Here is a 25,901-nt window from a genome sequence, read left to right as displayed (position 1 = left end):
AGAAAATGTTTTTATTAGCATTCTTTGTTTTTATATCATCTTCAGTACCAAATATCTCTTCTACTCCACTCAGCAAGCATTCCTTATAAAAAAGAACAAAGAAAGAAAATATGAAAAAGAATTTCAGCAAAACTAACACATGAACCAAGTCTAACAGTATATCTGATCATAGTGTAAGGGGAATTGGAGATCCACCTCCTCTCAATTAATATAGTCACAGAAGGCCCAGACAGCTTAAATGAATCAATACATCAATGGACATGATCATATTTTAATGTATAAGTAAGAGGTACCATTACACCTCTCTTACTGTCTTGATGTGTGATACTATTTAGGAAAAGAGGGGGCAACTGAGAAGACAGCTGGAGTGACATCACTAGCAAATTTAGAAAAAGGAGCATCCCTTTTGGTTAGCACCATCTTGGCCTTGCAAAGGATATTTTGACAGAGGAGTTAGTTCCATTCCATGCTGAGGGGAAGCTTAAGGAGAGAGTATGCTAGTACCAAAAAGTCAGGTGCCTGGAAGTGGGAAAGAGGGGAGCTTCTCTTTGTAAGGCATTCAGTCAACAAGCATGTATTAAACACTTGCTAAGTGCTAGGCACCATATTAAGCACTGGAGACACAAAGAAACATAGTCCCTGCCCTCAAGGAGCTCACATTCTAATGGATAGATAACATGCAGATCACTAGGTATATACAAGTTAAGTACAGAGGTATCCTATGTAAATACCAGGTAATCTCAGAAGGGAAGTTGGGGGTGAAGGAGATTGCCTCTGAGAAGGCCCCCTGCAGAAATTGGGATTTGGGCTAATTTTTGAAAGAAGTTAGGGAAGCCAGGAAGTGGAAGTGAAGAGAGAGAATATTCCAGGCATGAGAGATGGCCAGGGAAAGGGCATGGACCCTTGAGATTGAGCATCCTATTCAAAGAACGTATAGAATGGGGATGGGGTTAAAGTGTAAGAAGATTATAAAGGTAGGAAGAGACCAGGATTTGAGAGGCCTTAAATAGCAACCAGAGGATTTTATAGTTGATTCTGGAGATAATTTGGAGTCATTTGGAGTTTATATGGGGAAGGGTGGGAGGGTATGATGACCTGGGCAGACTTGTGCTTTAGGAAAATAACTTTGTCAGTTAGTCAGTCAGGAGGATGATTTGGAGTAGTGAGGGACTTGAAGCAAGGAGACAAACTAGAAAGCTGTTATAATAACTGCTAATGATTATTAAATAATAATAACAAAATATTATAATAATCCAAGAAAGAGGTGATGAGGACCTGCACCAAGGCTATGTGAATAGAGAGATGAGGACACATATGAGAGATGTGTCCTTTGTAATGAAAAAGTAGACGGACAAAAAGAATTTGTGGGAGCCCCTACTAGAAAGAGCTGCATCATAATTTGCAGCCTCAATATCTTTGATAGCAGAAGCTAAGCAACAGACCTCAGTAAAATTTCATTAGTGCTGACAGTGTCAACTGTGGATTTCCTTAGAATAAATTCATCAAACTGAGTAACACATTTTTTAGCCTGATTATAAGTGTGCAAATAGTACTTTGTTATTATAGGCAGAAAAGTGGATATATTTTTTTCTACTGAATATTGATCTGGGTCCCAACAAACAAGAACCTACTTTTCAGACAATCAAAATGTTACTAAATGTTTAATTTTGTGGTCAAAGTCTGTGCTAGTAAAGTAAATAAGAAAGTTACTGACTGCACATGGTTCTAGAAATAGGAGGTCTAACATGCACATCAGGTAGGGTCCTTGAACTCATAAGTTAATGTCTTATCTGAAAATTAGGACAGGGAAACATTTGTAAAATCTTTTGCAAAATACACTGTGAAGATAAGTTTTGTGGAGAGATAAATATATGCAGAAATATGTATATGTATCTACACATATGTGTACATATGTATATATCTACATATGTATGTATATATAATTCTACTGTCTATATATTCTGATTCATAAAAGATTATTGGGTATTTGGGATCAGTACCTTTAACATCAAAATATATCAATTTAGCAGTGAATATACCTTCAATTTAACATTTATACATTCCCTAACTGATCAGGAGAATTATAGCAGTAGACTTTACAGCAGAAGACTTTGAGTTTTGGTTTACATTGACTATTTAATATTAGCCAATTCCTCAGGTTAATGTTGGCTTTAGTTCACTGTTGAACATTAAAAATCAAATATGTATTGATCTAACATTCAAATTGCATGTAATGATGCATTCCGAGCTGAATGTAAAAAATTATTACAGTTTCTTGTAATGTTTGCATAGCCCTCTTCGGGGGAAAAAATGTCTAAACTGAGAAAAAATATATATCTGGGAATTTCTGATTACCTGAGTTTTCAAATTTATCTATCCAACATCTACGTTTTACAAAAATTTGAGGTGTTCCAACAAAGAAGGAATTGACGGAATTAGATGTGGTTCATAACTCCTGACAATGCTATCAACTCACCCATTTTCTCTTTGAAGTCACTGTCCATATTTTCATCTCTCTCTAATGATAATTGCTGCTAGGTGCAAAAGACTGGGGAGCTATATCTTTTTCCTTTACACTAAAGGACCCCGAACCCAGGTATGGGGTCTGGACCAAGGTCAATATTGAATATGGCCTATAATAAAACAGGTTAAGTTCCCTTTTATCAAACTCTTTGGTTTTGTCCCACCCCAGAATCCTGGGGGAATATTGTTTAAGTTGAGGATTAGGCCCATGCCTAGGGCCTTCCCAAAAGAGGAAATACAAAGATACTAAATGTGCAATAAGAATTGGATGTGGGACAGGTATTTATTTCCTACTCACAAAGGAAATACTAAACACAAAACATTCATAAGCATACTGTAACAGAAAAGACAGAAAATTAGGGTTCATTAATGATTATTGTTATACTCCCCCAGGATACTGAGACTTCTCATCAGAATGTCCATCAATTGGGGAATGATTGAACGAAAAAGTTGTGGTATATGATTGTGATGGAATATTACTGTGCTATAAGAAATGATGAGCTCAGTGATCTTAGAAAAACATGGATAGACTTGCATGAAATAATGAAGAGTGAAATGAACAGAACAAGAGAACATTGTATACAGTAACAGCTATTGTTTTAAGAAAAATTTTGAGTGAATAAGTCATTTTAGCAACTAGAAATACCTAAATTAACTACAAAGGACCTATGAAGAAAGACACCATCTGCATCTTGAGAAAGAACTGATAAATAGAAATACACACACACACACACATTCATGTCTAATGGTAGCCATCTCTAGGAAAGGGGGGTTGGAGTTGGAAGAAAAAAAGAGAAAAAAGTTACATGATAACTATATTGTGTATTTAAAAGGAATAGCAAATTGTACAAAATTAGATTTACAGTTTAATGTTCAATCATCTTTTCTATTGTACTATGTTATAGAAAGGCTTGTTTTATCTCAAGTTCAGAATAAAATAAATAAATTTTCTAAAAAAGAACATGAAGCAATATTTGGGGGGGGGCAGTAGAAATCTCCCAAAGTGACATTTCACTTCAGCTCTGCATTGTCCCTCTGATGTCCATTCCTGGTCATTCAGGCCAGAGGTTGGGCTCTTCCCTTTTTTGGTGGTATTCTCTGATAAAAAAAAATTTCCACTGCTTATAGGTTATTCTGACCAAGGAATCTAGAACCCTTGGGCATCTCAAGCTCCCAAGGCAACCTCCAAGCCTAGATACATCCATTCCAAGGTCCATGTTTAGTCACTTACACTCAGGAAAGAAACAAAAACAGAAGAGACAGTTACAGGTTTGAGAACTAGTCTCAAACTAAAGGCAGGAGATGTCCTTTAGCTGACACATTCTCACAGTTGCAGGGTGGGGCAAAGGGAGAACTCTTTTTCACCTACTTTTCTAGGGAATTTTCTGAGCTACATAATGCCACTTGGAAGGTGATAGGAAGAGAGTAATAGGGTAGAATAACTCCCTTTTTAAATGTCCATTGAACCACTCTTACTCAGTAACCAATAAAGGGATTTCTTTGACCTCTCCAAAGTGCCCAGGCAGGAACCAGGCAGAGGTAACTCTGCAAACACTCTACTGCAACTCCATAAAATATACTTTTTCCCTTTCTGCACTTGGATAATAATATAAATAAAATAAATAGAGGAGTTCTAAAACATATTGAAGAGAAACCAGTAGGAGTTTGTCAATATTCAATATGAGATATGTGGAGAAAGGTGAGTTGAGAATGACTCCAGAGTTTTAAACCTAGGGGACCTGGAAGACTATGTATGTGTTGACAAAAATGCAAAAATTGGGAAGGGTTGATCATTTATTGTGGAAAGAAGGTAAGCCTAAGATGAGATAATATCTAGAAAATAATTTATAACTCAATTATATAAATATTAGTAATTATTATTGTTATATTTAGTTTCAGGTGGCAGTCAGTTGTTTCAATATAGATATCCTATAGAATCTTAAAACTAAAATGTACTTTAGAGATCATTCAGTGCCATTCTCATTTAACCAATTATGAAAATGTGAAACTTTGTGATTTAACCAAGATGACCTGACTAGTTAGAAACAGAACCAAGGCTAGAAATTGGATCTCAACTACTAGTCCAATATATTTTTTTCTGCCCTAGTATGATGCCTTTTCATGAACCTAAGAAACATGAAAATGAAAATAGAATGAAACATCTGTCCTGAATAAGCATATTTGGAAATTATCAGTATCCATGTGGAAGAAATAAGAAAAAGTTTATGTCACAATCACAGATGTCACTAAAACAGAGAAAACACCACCAAAGATTTCACAATGGAACTGTAGAAATTACTGTAAATCATTAGAGAATACTAGTTATCTGAGTTGGTTCCAAATCTGATACTTTATCTTCTATTTACAAAGATTAAAGTAAATGAAAATAGTTAATATTTAAGCATTCTCCAGTTTGTATCCTTCTTTTTAACAGAGAGAGGCCATTTTGATTGCTCTTGTGAGAATCCTTCATCATGATTTCTCCTGTGTTAGTCCTGTTGGTGAGCTTTCTTAGCCATTGTGTAATTGCAGGACGGAGTAAGTATTTCTTTTTTCATTTGCGAAATAATTAATACATACAACCATTTAGTACTTGTAAAGGTTCAAGAAAAATTGATAAGTCCCTTTATAATATTGGTGTTAGGGGATATATCTAATATTCATGTCATGGAATTTCCATGCAATATTAGGTTTTTATAATATGTAACTGGGAATATAATTTGAGAACCGGTATATACAAATTTATATAATTTCAAACAGGTTTTCTAGTGGAAATTAACTTTATTAATGACCTAATAAGCCTTTAGGATACTTGTATTTTCTAAGAAAATAGCTACACAGACAATGGTATGCTAGAACCTAAAAATAATTATCATTTACATTTCCCATTTAATTGTTTTCCTACTTTGATTATGTGGATAGAGAGCTAGACCTAAAGTCAGGAAGACATAAGTTCAAATCCAACCTCAGATAACTACTGGTTGTATATAAAATGTGTAAAATGAAAACTTTAAGAGCACTCTACAAAATCATTATTTTTAATTAATATTTTTATTTTTAGAAATTGTTTTCCAAACCTGATCCCTCCAATGAAGATTTCTTTTTGGTAATACCCACCTTAGGACCTTATTTACATTTGCATCATCAATTCTACCTCACTTTTGGAAAGTTGACTTCTGTTAGCAAAGATATTCTTACCTCTCTTCATGAAATTCATAGGGTTATAATTTTAGAACTGTAAATGAACTTAGAGTCTATCTAGTATAACCCCCTCATTTTACAAATAAGGAAAATTTAGAAAAGTTATTTGCTCAGGTTCACAAAGGTAAGTATCAAAGCTAAGATTGAACTCAGGTCCTTTGATGACCAACCAGGTGGTGCAGTAGATAGAGCACTCGATCTGGAGTCAGAAAGTTCTAAGTTCAAATCTGGCCTCAGCACTTACTAGCTGTGTGACCCTAGACAATTCACTTAACCTCTATTTGCCTCATCTCTTTATCTGTAAATGGGGACACACTGAAGAAGGAAATGGCAGACCACTCCAGTATCTTTGCCAAGAAAACATCATGCACAAAGTCCATGGGGTCATGTAGATGCAGTCAAGACTGAACAACAACCACCTCTGATGCCCTAAACAACTTTCCTTTCACTGTTTCAAATTGTCTTCTGTTGGTGCCATTGTAAAGATATTAGAGAGACTGATGAGAGAGCCAATGGCAGAGCTGACTTTAAGGAAGACTATAATTATAGAGGACAGATTTTAGGTTGTTCTCTTCTTCATTTGCCCCTCGGATTTATCCAGTGCCCTTATTCTTTCTCTGAGGTCCTGATGACTGCCCATTACTGTAAACCTCAGCCTGTCCTCTCTTTTCAACAACTATGTAATGTAGACCTTTGTTTCCTTCTTACTCCTCAGTCAAAGCTTGTACCATCCTTTTAAGGCTTTTTTCTACTTCCCAAATAACTAAATTAAACTGAGGTACTTATGGTTGAAAAAGGAATAGTATGGGACCCTTCCAAGGTATGTGTGTATTTTTATAAGCAAGTTTTTTAGAAACATGGCCTTAAACTAAGGCAATGAATTCTTAGGGAATTTCAAGTTCTTATGATAGTAGGATAAAGAGGATAGTTTTGGAGGAATGTGGTAAAATGTGCTTCCTGCTCACTGGTGCCACTTTCACATTTCTTGCTGCTACTTCCCCCTTTATTTTTTTTTAATCCCTTTAATTTTCTGAGGTTTCCTAAGCACCAAGAACCCAACAGGAGGAAGACCAAAGGGGCATCTTTGGCCCCTAACCTTTTCCCTCTATTCCCGTATAATAGAATACTAACCTTTTAAATATTTTAAGGAATACTTTAAAATCAGCATAGGATGTGTACAGAAAGGGAAAGTTTATCAATAACAGATAGAAAGGGTAGTGTTTTGAGTATTTTGAATTGGGTTCCCAGTTCTGCCCTTTAGTGTGTGATATTGGGCAAGTCACTTATCCTCCCTGGCTCTCACTTTCCTCATTTATAAAATGAAGGTGTTGGATGAGATAACCTTTAAGGTCCCCTTGCAGATATAATTCTATCATCCTACAATGAACAGATTCTGTTAATTTCATCTTAATTCTTTACAACAACTATGGAATGCTGGGTCTATTTGTGGAAACACTGATCTTGGAGTTAGAAGCCCTGAGTTTCAGCATTGGTCCAGTCATTTTATGATCAAGAACAAGTCACTTAGGGGTGGCTAGATTGCACAGTGAATAGAGCACCAGCCCTGGAGTCAGGAGGACTTGAGTTCAAATCTGACCTCAGACACTTAACACTTACTAGCTGTGTGACCTTGGGCAAGTCACTTAACCCCCATTGCCCTGCCTTCCCCCCTCCAAAAAGGCAAAAAAAAAAGAGCAAGAGCAAGTCTCTTATAACTTTTATGGACTTTAGTTCCCTTGTTTGTAAAATTCTCATAATTACTTTTATTATCCACCTAACAGAGTTGATATGGGGAAAGTCCTTTGTAAATCTTATAGTATTCTATAAATGTGAGTAAATATACTTTGTTTGACCTTCCTTCTATTCAAGTTCCTTCTGCCTGGCTTTGACTGGTGTATATCAATTCCAGTTCTGTTGCTGTGGGATTGACTGGCCATGGCTGCCTGTGCTTTGATCCTCTGAAATCTACTTACTGCAGGATTTAGAGTTGTAAGGGTATTCTTTCCACTCTACCATGCTGAGCTCTGAATTATAGGGTATGAGAGCCTAGGATTTAGGAAAGACCTTTCCAAGTGCAACCCTAAATAACCTCCCTTCATTCTGCATGCCTTACATAACCTTCGTTTTATATACCTAGAGGTACCTCGATATCACAGTGGTCTGGGGCTACAGACATGTAGACCTGGGTTTAAGCTCTGCCTTGGACAATTACTAGCTGTGTAAACCTGGGCAAACCTTTGTCTGCCTCAGTTACTTCAAATGTAAAATAGTGATAATAGCATTGCCTATTTTTCAGGACTGTGGTGAACATCAAATGAAATATTTGTATATATAGTAGGAGCTTAATAAGTGTTTCTCCCTTTCCTCTTTTTCCTCATCTTTCCTCCTCTTCTCTCTACCCCCTCTCTATGGCCTTCAATATTGCTTCCTACAAACTCTCAACAAGAAAGGAATCTCTATCAGTTATTCCTCCTGGGTTTTAGGCAGGTATATGATGATAAATGTTTAACTATTCACTGGTGTGTGTGTGTGCGTGAAACATGAATGCAGGACACACTTTTAAGTTTAATCTGCACTATTAACATTTTCTCCATCACTTTCTTAAGTCTAGACTCTAGACAATCAACGAAACAAGAAATCAAATCCTAATTTGTAATATTGCAGATTCCTAAAGTATAACATACTCACATTGAAAATTTAACATTCAGCTATCTCCAGCTAGTTTGAGCTTGTTCCAGTACATCTCTGGTTCAAGGCTTCATGTCTCATGTATTCATTCCTTCCTCATCTGGCTGCTTCCATGTTCCAAATTCCAAAGATGATTTCTCTTTCACCTTTCTCTATCTCCTTCACTTTGGCATTGGTATCCGAAAGTAATTTTTACAAGTTTCTTGAAGCAAATTTTACTAAATTTCACTAGTTTTCTCCCAGTTTTCTAAGAATTGACCATCAAAGCCTAAATTTTCATTTGCAGCTTCCAGCTGAGCAGCTATAGGACCTTGGCTCCTACCAGATCCCACTAAAAAGAAGTCACCAAACACCCTCTCTATATCACTCCTGCTTCCAGATTAATCATTGGTTTTCCTGCTGTGAACTCATACTCTAATGACCCTAACTCTTTGTTATTAGCTAAGCTTAGTTAGTAGCATCATTATATATCATTATAGGTCCCTATTGTGAAGGACAACATAGATTTAAATATCAAGTATCTGCTTTTTGGTGGAGGGAAGGCAGTCCTGGATCTGTGATTTCATTGCTCTAGGGAACTCCCAGGGAGAAAACACCAATGCAGAACAGTGACCATTTTGTAATTTACAATCTTAGAGGGTTGCCTTAGTCAACTGAGAGGAAAGCATTTGAAGTTGCCTTGAATTAACAAATCCCCCAGAAGAGATAGTTTCCTTACTTATAGCCATATTACATTACTTTTATATAGTGACTTGTAACTTAAGTATGCATTAATATTTGTCAGTTGATTGGAAGGTAAAGGATTCTCTAATCATTTATTTATCTTCTATAGTAGAATGTAAGCTTCTTGAGGGCAGAGACTATTTTTTTTCTTAGTATCCCAGGGCCTAGCTCAGAATACAATAAATGATTAACGAATTAAAATCAGTATGGTGTTTTCTACAATATTTTTCCTAGGTTAAGTTTCTTTTCCTTTCCTAACCATATTGTACCGTGAAATTTGTTTTACTTACTATGGACTTAAGCCTTACTACAACATAAATATGTTAGTAAGGATGCTTATTTAGGTAAAAAAAAAATAGTGTTTGAAGGACACATTCTTTCCTCCTCCCCACCAGGGGAGGCATAAATGTCTCTTAGAACTTTTAACAGTGTTCCCTAAAACCACTGCATCTATGGTGAAACCATCCCATATCTCATTTATTCGGCTACAATCAAACAAAAACCCAGACCACTTTTCCCTTTTTTCCTCTCTAATTCTGAGCACCGGGAGCTAACAGAATGACTGTGAAACTTGAAGTTTATATATTATGTTTAATTTTTTTTAAAGTATTACTAACATGTTTTTATATTAGTCATTTCTGGATAAACCCTGTTGGTTTTGTTTTGTTTTTTTTTTTTTTGCTTTTTGGAGGGCAGTTGGGGTTAAGTGACTTGCCCAAGGTCACATGGCTAGTTTTTGTGTTAAGTGTCTGAGGCCGGATCTGAATCCAGGTCCTCTTGATTCCAGGGCTGGTGCTCTATTCACTGTGCCACCTAGCCTCCCTATTTTTTTTTTTAATTAACCCTACCCTAGCAACAAAGAGTTAAAAACAACAAACAATAATCTACTTGTTATATAATATATAACATATATAATATATAATAATACAATGATCAAGCCTGTCGATGTTTACAATATTCCATTTCTTTTTGGTTATTTTATCCTTTTACTCTTTTTGTTTTTACATTATACTTACAGATTACTTCATGAAAGATTTTTTTGTAGCAAAATAAAACAATTAAGTAAAACTAATAATCAACATCTTTTTATGTGCTCATTTTATAATATTGATGCTAAAATAAAAATCATTCTCTTGGTTCTGCTTGCTTCATTCTGCATCAATTCTAAATCTTTCTATGTCTTAAAAAATCATCTATTTCCTCATTGCTTATAGTATACATTATATTTCCATTAGTCCTCTCTACCAAAAGAATGAAAGTATATTTTCTCATCTCTTCTCTAGGGTCAAGATTACTCATTTACTTGGGCTTTAGCTTCCTTTTAATGTTTCTAGTTTCCTAGGAAATTAAGGGCAACTAGGTGGTACAGCTGATAGAGTGATAGGCCTGGAATCAAGAAAACTCATCTTCCTGAATTCAAATCTAGCCTCAGACACTTACTAACTGTGTGACCCTGAGCAAGTCACTTAACCCTCTTTGCCTCAGTTTCCTCATATATAAAATGAGCTAGAGAAGGAAATGGCAAACCAAATGGGATTACAGAGTTGGACGTGACTGAAATGAAAAGTTCCCTAATTACATATATTATTTTCTTGATTTTGCTTACTTCACTATGCATCAGTTTGTATGTCCTTCCCTACCTGTCAGAACTGTTTCTATTCCTATATTTTGTTTTTAAAGGGTAAACATAGAGGTTCTACTCAAAGTCCTCTTTCCCTGCTTTTTTTCAGCTTGTCCCAGGCCACAAGAGCTACCATTTTCCACAGTTGTTCCATTAAAATTCAGCTATGACCCAGGGGAACAAATTTTGTATTCTTGCAAGCCTGGTTATGTGTCACGAGGGGGAATGAGGAAATTTACATGCCCTTTAACTGGAATGTGGCCCATCAACACCCTGAAATGTCAAGGTAAGTCAACTCTTTTTTTTCTTTTTGGAGGGCTATTGTGGTGAAGTGACTTGCCCAAAGTCACATGGCTAGTAAGTGCGTCAAGTGTCTGAGACCGGATTTGAACTCAGGTCCTCCTGACTCCAGGCCGGTGCTCTATTCACTGTGCTACCTAGACACCCCAAGTCAACTCTTTAGGTTATATCATCTTTCCCCAACTGGAATGTGGGGAAATCTTTGGGACCCATTATGTCTTCTATGGGAGTGTTTAGATACAACTGATACTACAGACGTTGAAGGAGTGCCAATGAACAAGAACTGGAAAAAAAAATTAGGAGAAAGAAACAAGGGTTTATTTGGGAACAATGGGGAGATCACTGACCTTGAGGTCTTGGGAAAGTATAAGACAAGATTTTGTTGCAGAACATAAAGGGAGGGGAATGAACAGATAAGAATGGAAAAAATGGTGCCTTAAAATTCAACTCTATATCAAATGGATATAAAACAGGAAATTACTGAGGCAATAAGGTACCATTCTGCTTTTACATTGAAATAAGAGTATATGTATTTGAAACAAATTTTCAACTTTTGAACTGTTGTTCATCCCTATTACTCTCTAGGAGCTAAAAATAATTCCTTAGGTTGTCTATGCAATACAGATGCATTAGACACAGTTGAGAAAGCCCAGTATTTTTGATGCTGTGTGCAGTCAAATATGTGATAGTCATCTAGACCAACTCTATGGCAATCTAGGTTAATAATTAAGTAGTCCAAAGTTACAATATAAATTATTCTGTGATCTGGTAATTTTGGTTATATGACCTTTTGTCAATCAGTTGAATCTACCTTATCATAAAAATTACTTATGTATTGGTTTTATTTTAAGAGAAAATTCCATGAAAATATATTAATTTTTGTTATCTTTTAAATTATAGCCAGAGTGTGTCCTTTTGCTGGAATTTTAGAAAATGGAGTTGTGCGCTATACAACCTTTGAATACCCTAATTCTGTGAACTTTACTTGCAATAAAGGGTAAGACTTTTCATCCAGAGATATTTAAAGTTGGAAGGTACCTAAAGGGTTAATCTAGTCCAATTCCCTCATTTTAGAGATGAGGAAACTGAGACCAAGAGAATACATTGTTCAAGGGTACAGAGATGGTTAAGTGGCAGAGCCAGGATTTGAATCCTGTGGAATAAATTAGTTAACTAAAAGGTTCATTTCTATACCCTTCAACTAGAACAAAAGAAAAAATGCAAAAGTGTCCCAAATTAAATTTCTACCAACTCATTTGGTTTTTGGTTAATTACTCTTTACCCTTGGGTTTCTCTTTCTGTCTTTTTGATAATCTGCTTGGTAAAGAACAATGAGATTCTTTGCTGAAAGCAAATAAATTGTAGTTTCTCTAGTGAACTACAGAATAGAGATAGGTAGATTGGCAAAATGTAATAATGATTGCTAAATTTAATTTTCCTATTTCTGATTTACTACTTTCTGGAAGAGGTAGAGTTAAAACCTTAAAGCAACACAAGGATTTCATTTAAATTCTGGGTGAAATCTCAATAATAGGGTTTAGGATTAAAAGATGACAAACTCGATGACAAACACTGGTGGGGAGGGTACTAAGTAGTGTGCCCACAGATGTTTATAAACTGGATCTCTCCCTTACCCCAAAAAGTATACTTTTAAAGTATAATCTGCATTATTAACATTTCTTGACTTAACAATTATCATTTATATATGTGTATATATAATTATCATTTTGAACATTTGCAGTTGAATTTAAATCTAGCCTCAGATAGTTATTAGCTGTCTAATCCTGAGCAAATCACTTAAACTTTGTTTGTCTCAGTTTCCTCAGTTGTCAAATGGGGATAATGAAAGCACCTTTTAAGTACTTGTTGCTGTGAGGATCAAATGAGACAATATATGTAAAAAGTACTTAATGCAGTGCCTGGCATATAGTAGGTGCTGTGTAAATGCTCTTTCCCTTCCTTTCCCTTTTCTCCATCACATTCGTTTGGCTAAACCAACAAAATAATAAACCAAACCTTGATGTGCACATTTCTTTTTTTTTTTTTTTTGCTTTTTGGAGGGGGGAAGGTAGTACAATTGGGGTTAAGTGACTTGCCCAAGGTCACATGGCTAGTTTTGTATTAAGTGTCTGAAGTTAGATTTGAACTCAGGTCCTCCCAACTCCAGGGCTGGTGATCTATTCACTGCACCACCTAGCCACTCCAGCATTCGCTGATTTCTGAGGCATAAATGCTCACACTGAAAAATTAACAATTGGATCCTCTGATCTTGTTTAAGCTGATTCCAGCAAGCTCTTAGCAATGAGGAATAACAATGCCTATTTTTTCTTCACAGTTAAAACAAAAGTGGTAAGAAAGCATTTACCTGCTGTCTATATTTAAGTACTTCAAGGATTTAAGATTTTGTTGGTCTATGTACTCCCTCCCCTGATATACATTACAATCCCACTATGATTTGGTATATGTTGCTATGACTGAAAAATTAATCTCAGCTAACGTCCAAACTTCTAAAGGAAACCTTGTCCTTAATCTTAGTGCCTTTCCTCTGAGGTTATCTCCAATTTACCCATACAAATCCTGTTTGTGTATAGTTGTTTGCATATTGTCTCTCACAATAGAATATAAGCTCCCTAAAGGTAGGACTTTCCCCCCCCTTTCTTTCTATTTCTAGCACCTAGCCATGGCCCAGGATGTAATGGGAACACTGGGTCTCTTTCATCTAAGGTCTTTCCTAAGTCTTAGTTTATCTGAGGCAACACCCATTCAGTAGTTAAAGGCTAGTTAAGAATTGAGGGTCTACTTTGCTTTCACAAAAGAACTCTCAGAATTTCTCACCAGAAGAGAAATAATTGCTATTAATACTCACTCTTTTTTTAAAGCTGAGACAATGAACTCTTTGTCTCACATAGTTTTCATTTATGATTTCCTGAAATATATCTCTGAAAAACCAGGCTTTGATAAAGCCCATTGAGATTCAAATGAAACTACTAGACTATGCCTTTAAACCCAAATCACTCAGGCTCACACTGATTGGCCAATAAGAGATCCCAGCTCAAGCCTCATTTGCTCAGTGTTGTGTTTCTGATGGCTCAGAGTGAGTGTAAATAACAATTGTTTCTGTTCTGGTCAGAAACTCTGAGGGTCTTTCCCCTTCCTGATTGATTCTATTGTGAAGGCAAGGGCATCTTTTACCTCAGATCTTACCTAGCCTTTAACTACTTACTGAATGGGTGTTGCCTCAGATAAAATGATACCTAGGAAAGGCCTTAAAGGGCCAAGGTCTCCCACTGAGTCCTGGGCCATTGCCAGTCAACCTGACCTATGTCTTGCCATTGGATTCTGATGACTCTGGAGGAGATCGTAGGGCAGATGACTTTACACATCTCTGCCTCACTTAAATCCAATTCACTTGAAATCAAGACATCACCCTCTATTCCCAACCCCCATCCTCTTGGAGGAAAGGACAAACAACAACAAAGGCTCTTAGCACAGGGCCAGGAACAGAGCAGGCTCTTAATAAAGGCTAAATGAAGGACTGGTTAATCGCTCTATCATTAGTCTGGTGACAAGCTTCTCCAAATTTAGGCTTATCTTCAGATAACAAATATAAAACCCAAGATAAATCTGTATTTATACACTATCCCACTTGGTAGGAACCTCCAAAGATTTATACTTTACTTGCAATAACCTTTAAAAAGCCAGGATAAATGCCATATCATAGCAGAGTATCAGGTAATACCTAGAGGACCCTGGGACAAGTCATTTAACCTCTCTGAGTCTCAATTTCCTCAGCTATCTACAGAGAGTTGTACTAGATGATCTCCGAGATTCCTTCCATCCATTCCTTCTGTCCCTCCACCCTATGATTTTGCATGCTTTAGTTTTCAAGCAGCTAGGTGGATGAAGTGATGGGCCTGGAGTCAGAAAGACTCATCTTTCTGAGTTCGAATCTGACCTCAGACAATTACTAGCTGTGTGACCCTGGGCAAATCACTAAATCCTGCTTGCCTCAGTTTCTCCATATGTAAAATGAGTTGGAGAAGGAAATGACCAACCACTCCAGTATTCTTTTTTTTTTTTTAAAGCAATTGGAGTTAAATAACTTGCTCAAGGTTACACGGCCAGTTATTTCTGCATGTGGTGCTAAGTATCTAAGCCTGGATTCTATCCCAGGTCTCCCAGCTCTGGGGCCAGAGCTCTTACTCACTTTGCCACCTGGCCGCCCCAATAATAAATATTTAAGGTGGACATTCCAGAGTCATTAGAATCAAATGAGAGAATATTTGTAAAAGCACTTAGCACAGTACCTGGAACACAGTAGGCTTAAGCTAAATAAATATTCCTTTCCTTCTTTCTTTTGCATGGAAACTCCTTTTACCAATTCAGCTCAACAGCTTTTGTTACTAAAAATTTTAGAGTGACCTGGAGCATTGATCGAGAAGTTAAGTGACTTGCTCATGTTGGTATAACTAGTATGTTTCAGAGGCAGATTTTGAATCCAGGTCTTTCTGAATTTAACCCACTCTACTGAATATACCATACTGCCTATCATTTGCACTTCCTGGCTCATAAAAGAAATCAGAAACATTGCCTAGTGATTACCAAAGGGAAATTCTGGGTTATTATTCCATCAAAGATCAACATCATGTTGTTCTTTAGTGATCTGTCTATAGCATGAGAATTTTGTTTCCTCCATCTCCCAATTCTTGTGAGAGTTCATTGTATTTGCTGATATGTTGAGAGCCTTACTGTAGGGCAAGTGAATTGCTCAGTTGGAGGTGATACATTTTCCCTTCTAATGGCTCTAGAAGACATTTATGCTCCATTATTAATAAATTATCTCAATCTATAACAGAATGATTTCTCCCTTTTCAGGTTTTATCTCAATGGAACTGCTTCCGCTAAGTGCACAGAAGATGGAAATTGGAGCCCTTCCCTACCCAATTGCTCTCGTAAGCACTTAGTATTGGGAAAGTTCCCCTGAATTCTCCCTTCCTGGCTCAGAAGAGTGTAATAATATCCCTTTGGAACCATAGATAGAAAAAATCCTTTCTGCACATCTGGAATTTTACCTAGTCTGGAGTAGAGAATCCCTTTGTTAGAATTGGTGGCTGCTATGGCTGATACTTCCAATATTTTTCCAATGCTTTTTTCCAGTTGCCATTTTACGCATGGGAGTTGATGCTATATAATTAGGAAAATCATGGGGAGAATCCAGGTTTAGGCCCAATCCCCTTCCATTTGGGGTCATGCCTGTAATAGGAGTTACTGATTTTGCATCCATAATTCTATCCAAGAAATGTTGCAACAGAGCAATCACAGACAGTATACTGTTTCAGGGTACAGAGAGCAAGAGGAAACATTCCCAAGCTCCTACAACTGTAGTTTTATGTAATTATAATATTGTCATCTGGGCAAAGAAATTGTCTTGCAAACAATCATTCTTTAGATCAGAAGCATTTAGGGGGTATAGTGAATAGAATGCTAAAATTGGTGTGAGGAGGACCCAAGTTCCACTTCTACCTTAGGTACTTCTTGTGTGACCCTGGACAAAATATTCAACCTCTTTCAGTCTAAAAGTCCTCATTTGTAAAAGGAGGATAATAATGATACCTAATTCATAGGGCTACTATGGGAAAGCAAATAACACATGTAAAGTGCTCTGCAAACTTTAAAGCACTATGTAAATCCAGCTATTTTATTATTATTTTCATTAATTACCTGTTAGATGAGATCTCTCTCAATTAAGGGAAGTAGAAATTGCATTAATTTCAGGAGTTTTAAAAAAGCCCAACAACTTGATATCCTAAATTCCAGACATACACAACAGATCAATTAGGGTTTGCCTACCCACTTTTCAAAACAATCTGTGCCTGAATTTCCTCAATAGTCAACTCCCCTAGAGTATTCATACTGGTGAACTTTGGTCAGTTGTCAAAAGGCCTGAATTTTGATTCCTGGCAAGATTTTAGAATGTATTACTGATGGGACAGTTAGTGGGAATTTAGAAAGGTAAGTTATTACTACCAAAGATCAATATATAGTCTGATAAAGAGGTATTATTGATGGGGGAATGGCAATAGGTTATACTGGGGGCTCTAATCGATGACCAGAGTCCCTGAGTCTGGAAGGAATTCACTAGGCCCAAGCAAACTTTGAAGTCAAGATTGTAAAAGTTTATTGTTATGCTTTACAGCGGGCAAGGGTTCTTAGGGAACCTGCAAACTTAAAGAAGACATAGGTATAGTTTTTAAGGAGTCAAGACAGTAAATCAGATGTCAATTATGCTACCTAGGTGAGTAAGGGTGAGATTAGGGAGAAGTTAAGGAGTGGTCATCCTTAAAGGAATATGAACTTTTAATGTCAACTGCTCAGGCGTATTGCCCATAATTCACTGGGAAATAGCCCAAGAGGGGGCTACCTAGAGGTGTGGTTTTAGGCTTGAAATATCACTAAGTCAACTAGTGGTCAAGGCTGACTGAGAAGTGTCTAGTCTGCCACATATCAGTGTCATGTTTGACAAGATGGATGTTGGGAACCAAGGCTAATGGAGACTCAGTATGTGTATAATTGGCTAAGGAGTTAACCTATAGATAGTGCATTGAAGGATTCATAGATGCAGCTGGCCATTATACTAAGGGGAGATAACATTTGCCCAAGCTAAAATGTTTATAGATGGTTTGGTGAAGGATTCATAGGTGTAGCTTGTTATTGTTCCAAGCAGAGATAAACAATTTATGAGTTGTTGCTGGGCAGGGTGCTGGCAGGGGGAAGGGGCAGAGTTAATGCTCTGAGACTGGGGAGGAGGAAATGTGATTTTACAGACTGGTTTTACAAATTGATTTTACAGACATAGATCCCAAGCACCCCATCATTATGATAATATCATTTCCTTTTTTGGACAGCTACATAAATCAGAACACTATTTTTATCTTGATTTCAAACAAAACATTTGACAGAGTCTTGAATTCATGCATTAAATAAGTTACATTAAGTGAGCATTCTAACCTTAACCCTGCACATAGCAGGCAAATATACCTGCTATGTGTCAAGCATTGTGCTAAGTTCTGGAAATACAAAGAAAGGCAAAAGAGTCTCTGTTGTCAAGGAACTCTAGCGGAGGAGACAGCATGCAGATATCTGTGTACAAACAAGCTATGTATGGGATGAATGGGAAATAATCAACAGAGAGAAGGCAGAGGAATTAAGGGGGAATCAGAAAAGCCTTCCTGTAGAAGATAGGATTTAGCTGAGGCTTGGAGGAAGTCAAGAGTAAGTAAGGAGAGAGAGAGTTTTAGGTATGGGGGATAGCCGGTGAAAAGGCTTTAAGGGAAGACATGGAGCACTTTGCTTGAGGAATAGCAAGGTCAGTAACACAGGATCAAAGTGTATGTGGGGTGGATGTTAAAAGGTATAAGAAGCTGGAAAGGCAGGGAGGGCAGGTTATGAAGGACCTTAAAAAAAGGGATTTAAATGTTTACTTCTTTGAAGTGAGAGGTAGCTTTTGGAGTTGATTGAATGGAGGAAGAAGGGAGGGTGTGATATGATCAGATTTGCATTTTAGGAAAATCACTTTGACAAATGAAAGGAGAAAGGATTTGTTGGCTGGGAAATTGCCCAGATCGCTTTTGCAGTAAACCAGTTGTGAGATGACAAGACCCTGTACCAGAGCACTGGAAGTGTCAGATGAGAGAAGGGGGCAGACTTGAGAGGTGTTATGAAGGTAAATTGACAGGCCTTGGTAACAGATTGGATATAGTGGATAAGAGAGTGAGGAGTTGAGGATGATACCTAGGTTTCAAGCCTGGGTGACTGGGAAGATGGTGATATCCTCAAAAGTAGTAGGGACATTAGGAAGCAAGGGGGGGTTTCTGGAAAAGGTGAATTCACTTCTGAGCATATTGGGTTTAAGATATCCACAGGATATCCAGGTGGAAATATCCAATAGGCAAGAAATGTGAGAATGGAGATCTGCAGAGAGGTTATCTGAGAATCATCAGCATAGAAATGATAACTGATTCCACAGGAGCTGATGAGATAACCAAGTGAAATCACAGAGGAGATAAAAAAAGGGGTCAGGAGATAGTCTTTTGGGATACCCACAGTTAATGGACATGATCTTGTTGAAGATCCAATGAAGGAAACTAAGAAGTGGCAGCCAGATATGTAAATGGAAAACTAAGAGAGAGTAGTGTCCCCAACATGTAGCCAGGTGGTGCAGAGAATCCAGTCAGGAGGACCTGAGTTCAAATCTGGCATCAGGCACTTACTAGCTGAGTGACCCTGGGCAAGTCACTTAACCCTGTTTGCTTCAGGTTCCTCATCTATAAAATGAACTGGAGAAGGAAATGGCAAACCATTTTATCAAGTATCTTTACCAAGAAAACCCCAAATGGCATCATAGTCAGACACAAGTGAAAAATGACTGAGCAACAACAAAATGTTCCCCCAAATCTAGAGAAAATATCAAAGAGAAGAAAATGATCAACAGTGTTAAAAGATGAAGCAAGGTCAGATTTGGCAATTAAGAGATCATTAGAAATTTTGGAGACAGCAGCTTCATTTGAATTTTGAAGTCAGAAGCCGACTGTAGTGGCTTAAGAAAAGAGTGAGAGGAGAGGAAGTGAAGTTTCCTATTGTAGATGGCCTTTTCAAGGGCTTATTCATATTTATTCTGATGAATAAGATGTAGATATGATGGGGTGCTTGGACGCTTGTGCTTGGACCCCAATTTCAAGATCATATTTCTCCCTAGCCTCAAAACACCATCCCTGACAGTTTTTCCCTCAGCCCAAGGACATTATGCCTAGCAATTACTCATAAATGGGCCCCACTGAGGTAAATGATCACTCCCTGTTACAAGAACAAACTGGTCTCTGTAGAATTTCCCTTGTAAAAACAGGACTATCTTGTACCCACAGAATTATCATGTATTGATTTCACAGTTGTCATATACAATCCAGAGGTCAAGAAATAAACATCAACTCTTAAAACTATCTTGCTGCAGACATAACAGAACAAAAATACAGCCCTTAGAAACCCCTTTACCTGGGTCCAGTAGTGAATGATGCCTGTGACAAAGGCTGTATGTTATTTTCTAGTTAGCATATCTGCCAGATTATCCACTACTTTTCCTATATAAGCTTTAGCATCATTCCTGGTAAATTCCAAGTTCCTTCAAGGAGCTTTGCCCATTATACTGGCATTAAAATAAACCTTTGCAAAATTGTCTTAGGGAATGGTTGAGTCTGTGAATCTATTCCAGACGACTGTCTCCTGTACTTCAGTCCTCCAGGGGTCCCTGAACCCCGCTCTAACCACATTAGATATATAGGTTATGCAATAATAAACTTACATGAATTGGAATTGGTTGAATAACTAGATCCCTTGTCACTGAAGAATACCTAAATATGTCAACTAGCACACTTTTTTCTCTCAAAGTATCTAAATGATGGCCTCAATTTTTTTTTTCACTTTGTGAGTGTGGATATATACTTGATCCCACTGAAAGTCCATGATAGGCAGGTCTCATGTGTCTGGTATATTCAGTCATGTCTGGCTCTTCCCGACCCCATTTGGAGTTTTCTTGGCAAAGATACTAGACTGGTTTGTTTGGCATTTCCTTCTCCAGCTCATTTTACAGATGAGGAACCTAAAGTGATAGGGTTGTTGTCTGGTGGACACAGATCCAGTATTGAACCTAGTTTTGATTTTTAAAAATTACTTTTAATGAGTTGTACAACTTTTATATAACTTTAAAACTAATTTTAGCTAACAGTTTTTTCTCTCTCAACATCAGCAGGAGTTACTTTTCATTTCACTTTATTTCTAGCTTTGCCCTTTTGAAGGGATCAGGGTTTTAAGATTCAATTAGTCGGATAGGGAGTCAAGATGGAGGAGTAGAAGCAGGTCCTCCCCATGGGCTCTGGCTTCCACCTTCCCCAACTCATGTAAAAGGGGGCTCTGAACAAACTTTGGAGCTATAGAACTCACAAAATGACACAGAGAAGTTAATCTTCCGCTGAGGACAGCCTGGCAGGCTGGCAAGAATCAGCCAGTGCAGTGCTCTGGGAGCTGAGCCCAGGTTTTAGCCCCAGGGTGGGCCTGACCAGCCACCTGCTGGAGGGACTCCAGATCACCAGCACCTGTGGCAGTCCAGAATTATCAACACATACATGCTAAGGACAAACTGAGAGGTCAGTGTACTGTGGACTTTGAGATCCAATAGTTGGGAATGTATCAGCTTTTGCCCCTGGGGCAATAAGCCACTGAGGAGCCATGGCTGTGTAGCTGTCCCCACATGGCAGCTTTAGCTCCTGGCTGGCAGGGTGTAGGGGGACAAAGCGACCAGTCTGAGGGGTAATCATGGTTGCTTTAACAGCTTGGATCTGGATTGCAGTCTAGGGTGGAGGTCCCGAGGTGTGTGACCAGTTTGCCAGAGAGTGTGGAAGCTTCAGAAGGGCACCCAACTAATGCCTCTAACAGCTGAGAAAACCCCAGCTTTTGGAACGAAGCTCTCCTGTCTGGTGGCAGAGTCCTACTGTGGCAAAAAAAAAGCCCAAAAGTCAAGTAATTGAGTAGCAACATTACCAGGCAAAGGAAGCAAACCAGACAAAGCAATCCAACATTAGATTCCTATTTTGGGGACAAAAAGGAGCAAAGCATGGGACAGGAGGAAGACAGTGAAGTCAGCACTCCTGCACCAAAAGCTTCCAAGAAAAATATGAGCTGTTTACAGGCCATAGAGGACCTTAAGAAGCAGACAAGCGAAGTGGAGGAAAAATTGGGAAGAGAAATGAGAGCGATGCAAGAAAATTATGAAATGAGAGTCAACAGCCTGACTGAGGAAAATCATACCTTAAAAACAGACTAACTCAAATGGCAAAAGAGGCTCAAAAAGGCAATGAGGAGAAGAATGCCTTAAAAAGCCAAATTTGCCAGATGGAAAAAGAATCTCAAAAGCTCACTGAGGAGAATCATTCCTTAGAATTAGATTGGAAGGGGCGGCCAGGTGGCGCAGTGAATAAGAGTGCTGGTCCCAGAGTTGGGAGACCTGGGTTCAGTTCCGGGCTCAGATACTTAACACCCACACAAAATAACTGGCCATGTAACCTTGAGCAAGTTACTTAACTCCAATTGCTTTAAAAAAAAAAGAATTAGATTGGAGCAAATGGAAACTTTATGAGAAATCAAGATGCTGTTAAACAGATCCAAACAAATGAAAGAATAGAAGGCTAATATGAAATATCTCATGGGAAAAATGACCTGGAAAATAGATCCAGGAGACATAATTTAAAATTATTGGACTACCTGAAAGCCATGATCAAAGAAAGAACCTAGAAATCATCCTTCAAGAAATCCTCAAGGAAAACTGCCCTGATGTTTTAGAACCAGAGGGCAAAATAGAGGTTGAAAGAATCCACCAATCACCTCCTGAAAAAGATCCCAAAAAGAAAACTCCTAGGAATATTATAGCCAGGTTCTGAAATTCCCAGATCAAGGAGAGAATATTACAAGCAGCCAGGAAGAAACAATTTGAATGTTGTAGAAACACAATCAGGATAACCCAGGATCTGGCAGCTTCTACACTGAGGGATTGAAGGGCTAGGAATGTGACATTCTAGAGGGCAAAGGAGCTGGGATTAAAACCAAGAATCACCTACCCAGCAAAACTGAGTATCATGTTTCAGGGGACAATATGATCATTCAGTGGAATAGAAGACTTTCAAGCATTCTTGCTTGAAAAACCAGAGTTGAATAGAAAATTTGACATTCAGATACAAGAAGCAAGAGAATCATGAGAAGGTAAACAGGGAAAAGAAATCATAAGGAACTTATCAAAGTTGAACTATTAACATTCCTACATGGAAAAACAGTAATTGTAACTGATGAAACTTTTCTCAGTATGAAAATAGTTGAAGGGAATAGAAATATATATATATATATATATATATATATATGTATATATATATACATGTCTATATAGGAGGGTATATGGGCATATGAATACATATGTGAATGTGTGTATATATGTTTACAGGTATACATAGTTAGAGGGCGCAGGACCAATTTAGCAGGAAGGGACGATATTTAAAAGGTGAAATTAAGAGGTGAGAGAGGAATATAATGAAAGGAGATGGGGAGAGACAGAATGGGGTAAACTATCTCATATAGAAGAGACAAGGGAAAATGGTTACAATGGAGGGGAAGAATAGGAAGGCAAAAGGGAATGGATCAGCCATTGAATTTGGCTTGGGGAGGGAATGAAATACACACTAAATAGGGTATCTCATCCTACAGGAGAGTAAGGGGGAAGGGGATGAGAGGAGGGATGATGGAAGGGAGGGCAGGCTGGGGGGGAGGGAAGTAGGAAGCACCCACTTTTAAGAAGGTACAGGATCAAAGCAGAGAACAAAACAAGTGGGAGGTGGTATAGGAGGGAGGGAAATATAGTCAGTCTTTTACAATATATCTACTATGTTAATGTTTTGCATTAGCTACTCATGTACAACCTATACTGAACTGCTTATCTTCCCAGTAAGGGTAGGTGGCAAGGGAGGAAGGGAATGAATCTGGAATTTAAAGTTTCAAAATCAAATATTAAAAATATATATATATATGCTATTATTAATACTATTTTACACATAATTGGAAAATAAGATATACTGGGTCATAGAGATCTACCATGCCCTACTGGAAAAGTCGAAAGGGGTATGGGAGAAAATATGGGAGAGAGCAGATTGCTGGAGGGGATATCCTGTGGGACTGCTATTTTGGGGTGGTGGGTAGGGGAAAAATGGGGAGAAAATTTGTAACTCAAAATCTTTTGGAAATGAATGATGGAAATCAGAAGTTAATAAAGCATTTGAAAAATGAAAAAAAAGATTCAATTAGTCGCTTAGAAATTGTTGTGCTTTCTTTGTCCAGCTGTAACTTGTCCTCCACCATCCACACCTAATTTTGCAACACTAAAACTGCATAAGTCATCAGCTGAAAACAGTTCGTTCTATCAAGACACAGTAACCTTTCAGTGTTTGCCACATTATGCAATGTTTGGGAATGACACAATCAGATGTACAGAGCATGGGAACTGGACTGAACTACCAGAATGCAGGGGTAAGTGCCACAATAAATTTTAATATTTCAATACAATTAAGTTAATTAAACTATCAGCATTTTAAAGGAACTAGTTAAACCTTTACTGCCACATACCTGGTCAATTGCAAGAGATGTTTATAATGTTTATAAAGAGATGTTTAGCAACTGCAAGATTTGGCAACCAATTGGATCTGTGAAGTGAGTGAAACAGAGGAATCCTGGATAATCCAGCGTTATGAACTTGAGTTCTTAAGAAGGATAGTGGTGTCCTCTAAGAAATAGGGAAGATTGGATGGGGAGAGGTTTTAAGTGGGAAGGAAAACTATGGGTTCAGTTTAGGATGCACTGAGTTTAAGGCACATAGGGCTGAAATTGAGGAGAAAGATTGGCACTGGACATTTAGATTTGGAAGTCATTTGCTTGAGTAATACTTATGGTTAGAGATGAGTCAGTAGAGAATACTGAGAAAGAGGAGGCAAAGCAGAAGAAAGCAGAGTTAGAAGTCAGAGAGGAGAGAATGTACAGGCAGAGAAGGTGGTGAACAGTGTCAAAGATGGCAGATGGGCAGTGAAGGATGAAGGATGAAGAATGACAATTGAGTAAACTTTGAAAACCAGTTTGCAAGGGGTTGAGGAATAAGAGGAGAGAAAATTGAGGTAGTGAGTGGAGACAGCTTTATTGAGGAGTTTTGCTAAGAATGATATATAGAATTGCTTGAGGTGATTGTGGCGTCAATTGAAATGCTTTTGTTTTGTTTTGTTCTTGAGGGCAAGGGATAGTAGGGAAGTAACCAGAAGATAGGGAAAGGGGGGACAATGAATGAGGATACAATCTGTAGAGAAGAAGGGAGAGGACAGGATCAAGTACAGATGGAGAGAGATTTGCCTTAGAAAGGGGAAAAGCTACCTTTTAGAGAATGAAGGAAAGGAGGCAAAAATGAGAGAAAATATCAAGGGGTTTTTGAGGTAAGAATGGAAAATGTAGCTCATGGAAAATATCAATTTTCTCAGTAAAGTAACAGATAAGGTCCTCAGCTGAGAGAGTTGGGGAAGATGTAGGAGGCTTGGGGAGGAAAAAGAAGGTTGGGAATAGCTTCAGGAGGAATTTAACCAGGGAATCATCTTGGGAGGAATAAAAGAATTATATTGTTGCAGTGAGGGCCCAGTTGAGATTAGGTAAGGTAAATCTTCCTAGTCAACACATGGGGCTTCCTTCAGCTGTGTTCAGCTGTTCCTGGATAGGAGTAGAGGAAACATAAGAAGAGAATAATTCATGGATGAAATTTGGCAAGAAAAGAACAGAAAGGGGCCAAAGAATTCAAGAGGAGAGGACAATGCAGAGTTGAAATTGCTATTGGTTTACAGCTGGAGCAGGAAGAAAATAAAGTCATGTCAGGGTAATGGCCCCAGAAAATACTAAGGGTGATGAGATTAGAGGTCTCAATTAGGTTTGAGAACAGGTAGAGGAGAGGTGAAGTATAGAAAGAGGTGGAGTTAGAGGAGATTATGGTTAAATAAGGGAGTCAGAGTTTCTAATTATGGAAGTGGAATGTTTATGCGTATTGAAGAGATTCAGTTTATGTCCATTCCTCTGTATGATTAAAGAGGAATGAAGCCTTGATGTGATTTTGAAGCATATGTTTTTAAATCTAAGAAAAGTTAAATTCTTTTGTAGTATTTATTGCCAACAACAACAACAACCACACACACACACACACACACACACACACACACACACACACACACAC

At 37.8% G+C, this 25,901-nt stretch overlaps 1 protein-coding gene across 2 annotated transcripts in view; it reads left to right on the top strand.

Moving 5' to 3' along the window:
* The first annotated feature begins 4,982 nt into the window (after positions 1-4,982).
* The window catches only part of APOH (apolipoprotein H), a 28,373-nt gene continuing 7,454 nt past the window's right edge, over positions 4,983-25,901 (top strand). For both annotated transcript variants that reach the window (XM_069076599.1, XM_069076598.1), the window contains exons 1-5: positions 4,983-5,061; positions 10,866-11,042; positions 11,957-12,053; positions 15,932-16,008; positions 23,984-24,172. In XM_069076599.1, the coding sequence (XP_068932700.1) occupies positions 4,998-5,061; positions 10,866-11,042; positions 11,957-12,053; positions 15,932-16,008; positions 23,984-24,172 (604 nt within the window). In that variant the 5' untranslated portion in view covers positions 4,983-4,997. The remainder of the gene's footprint in view (positions 5,062-10,865; positions 11,043-11,956; positions 12,054-15,931; positions 16,009-23,983; positions 24,173-25,901) is intronic.

This window comes from Petaurus breviceps, unplaced genomic scaffold (genome assembly GCF_028583685.1).
Source record: "Petaurus breviceps papuanus isolate PSGF00001 unplaced genomic scaffold, PetGlider_PUasm1.0 90925, whole genome shotgun sequence".
Lineage (NCBI taxonomy): Eukaryota > Metazoa > Chordata > Mammalia > Diprotodontia > Petauridae > Petaurus > Petaurus breviceps.
This window is presented reverse-complemented; position numbering and strand designations above follow the sequence as displayed.